The 1,520-nt window shown below is 62.6% G+C and overlaps 1 protein-coding gene across 1 annotated transcript in view; it reads right to left on the reverse strand.

Annotated features, from left to right (window-relative positions):
• IL17B (interleukin 17B) overlaps nucleotides 1-1,359 on the reverse strand; it is a 2,073-nt gene extending 714 nt beyond the window's left edge. Inside the window, exons 1-2 of the mRNA XM_009318482.1 lie at nucleotides 1,339-1,359; nucleotides 65-351 (exon numbers count right to left, since the gene is read on the reverse strand). Of these exons, the coding sequence (XP_009316757.1) occupies nucleotides 65-351; nucleotides 1,339-1,359 (308 nt within the window). The remainder of the gene's footprint in view (nucleotides 1-64; nucleotides 352-1,338) is intronic.
• Nucleotides 1,360-1,520: the final 161 nt, after the last annotated feature.

The raw sequence follows: 1,520 nt of genomic DNA on the forward strand, positions 1-1,520 counted from the left end.
CGCCGCAGCGCCTGCCGGCACAGAGCCACCATACATATCCCCGAGGTCCCTGCCCCAAGCTCACCTGTAGGCCCAGGGGGACAAGCTCCTCCGGTTGGACCTCCAGAGCCTCAGGTTGACCTGGCACTTGGTGTCTCCCACCTCAGAGCTGTTCCTCAGTTGGCGCACCATGTCCTGGATGCTGTGCTCATAGTCTGCCATGGAGGTGTAAGAGTCGTCCAGGGCCCAGGCCAGGGCAGGGGTGGCTGTGGGCGGCCGCGCTGGGCCCCTTCTCCTCCCCTTTGCTGCCTTGCTTTGGTCCTTCGCTTCAGGGACCAGGACCATGGCAAAGGTGAAGATGCAGAGGAGAAGCTGAGGAGGAAGGAGGATGGTGTGTGGCTGCCCAGGCTGCACGGCTGGCGTGGAAGGGGAGCTCTCCCACCTCCATTGGGGAGGTGGAGGCAGGACCACATTGACTTTGGGGTGGCACATGCAACCCCCAAAGGGCAACACTGGCCTGTGAGCGAGACCCATGGACACACATGAGGGCAGTTTGCAGGGGTGGTGGGCACACGGCCGTGGTGAGCCCCTAGCCTGAGCCCCAGCTGATGTGTGTGACTGCAAAGCCCCTTGCCTTGGTTGCAGCTGGCAATTTGTGTTGCCCAAAGTGCCCCTGCCCACGCTCCCAGAGCTGTGCCTAGTTCCTTCCCTACCCCGAGGTGGCTGCATGCTGGGAGGGATGGGTGCACCCTCAGCTCAGGCTGTACCTGGGCAGCCTCTGGTTTAAAAGAAGCTTTAGAGATGAGACAGTCAATAATGCGATCTTTATCCAAACCCTCCTCTCCCTCCCTGTGTGCTCCGGGGACGGTGAGAGAGAAAGAAAGATGCTTTTTCCATTCCTTCTCCCTCCGGCCTCGTGGGGCTGAGCTCCCGTGTGCTGGCACCCGGCAGGCTGCCCAGCAGCGAACAAAGTTGCTTTCTGTAGTCCTGCTCCCTGCTATTCGTGTCCCTGCAGCCAGCCGCAGGCGGCCCCGCACCCTGCCCGCTGTCCCACAGCCCTGCCTGCCATCCTGCAGCCCTTCCTATGGGTGTGCGGTACCCCAGGGCAGGGACCGCTCGGCCAGGGCTGTTTTCCCCCTGGGGTGCTGGACTGTCTGCTCAGACTGTCGCAGCTTTGCTCTCTGAGGCTGTTGCATCCTCGCCATGCCAGGCGTGGGAGCGATGGGCCTGGCAGGCCACAGCATGCATCTCCAATGAAAACAAACCCAGGTAGCCACCCGTAAACAAGCGTGCAAATAATTATATTAACGAAAGAAAACAAGGAGCGAGCCCTGAGCTGCCGTGCAGTCACCTACCTACCAGGTTTGGAGCCTGCTCCATCGCTGCGGAGGGGCTGCCGGCTGCCGTCCTGCAGTGTGGCTGGCACTGGCGAGCAGGGAGCTAAAAAGGGAAAGCCTCAGCCCCCGGCTCCACGCCGCCGGAGGTGTGTCCGGTCCCCAAGGTGCCAGGGAGCCTCGGCGCCGGCAGGGCGGGGGGCCAGC

The sequence above is a fragment of the Pygoscelis adeliae genome, unplaced genomic scaffold (genome assembly GCF_000699105.1).
Source record: "Pygoscelis adeliae isolate BGI_AS28 unplaced genomic scaffold, ASM69910v1 Scaffold42, whole genome shotgun sequence".
Taxonomy (NCBI): Eukaryota; Metazoa; Chordata; class Aves; order Sphenisciformes; family Spheniscidae; genus Pygoscelis; species Pygoscelis adeliae.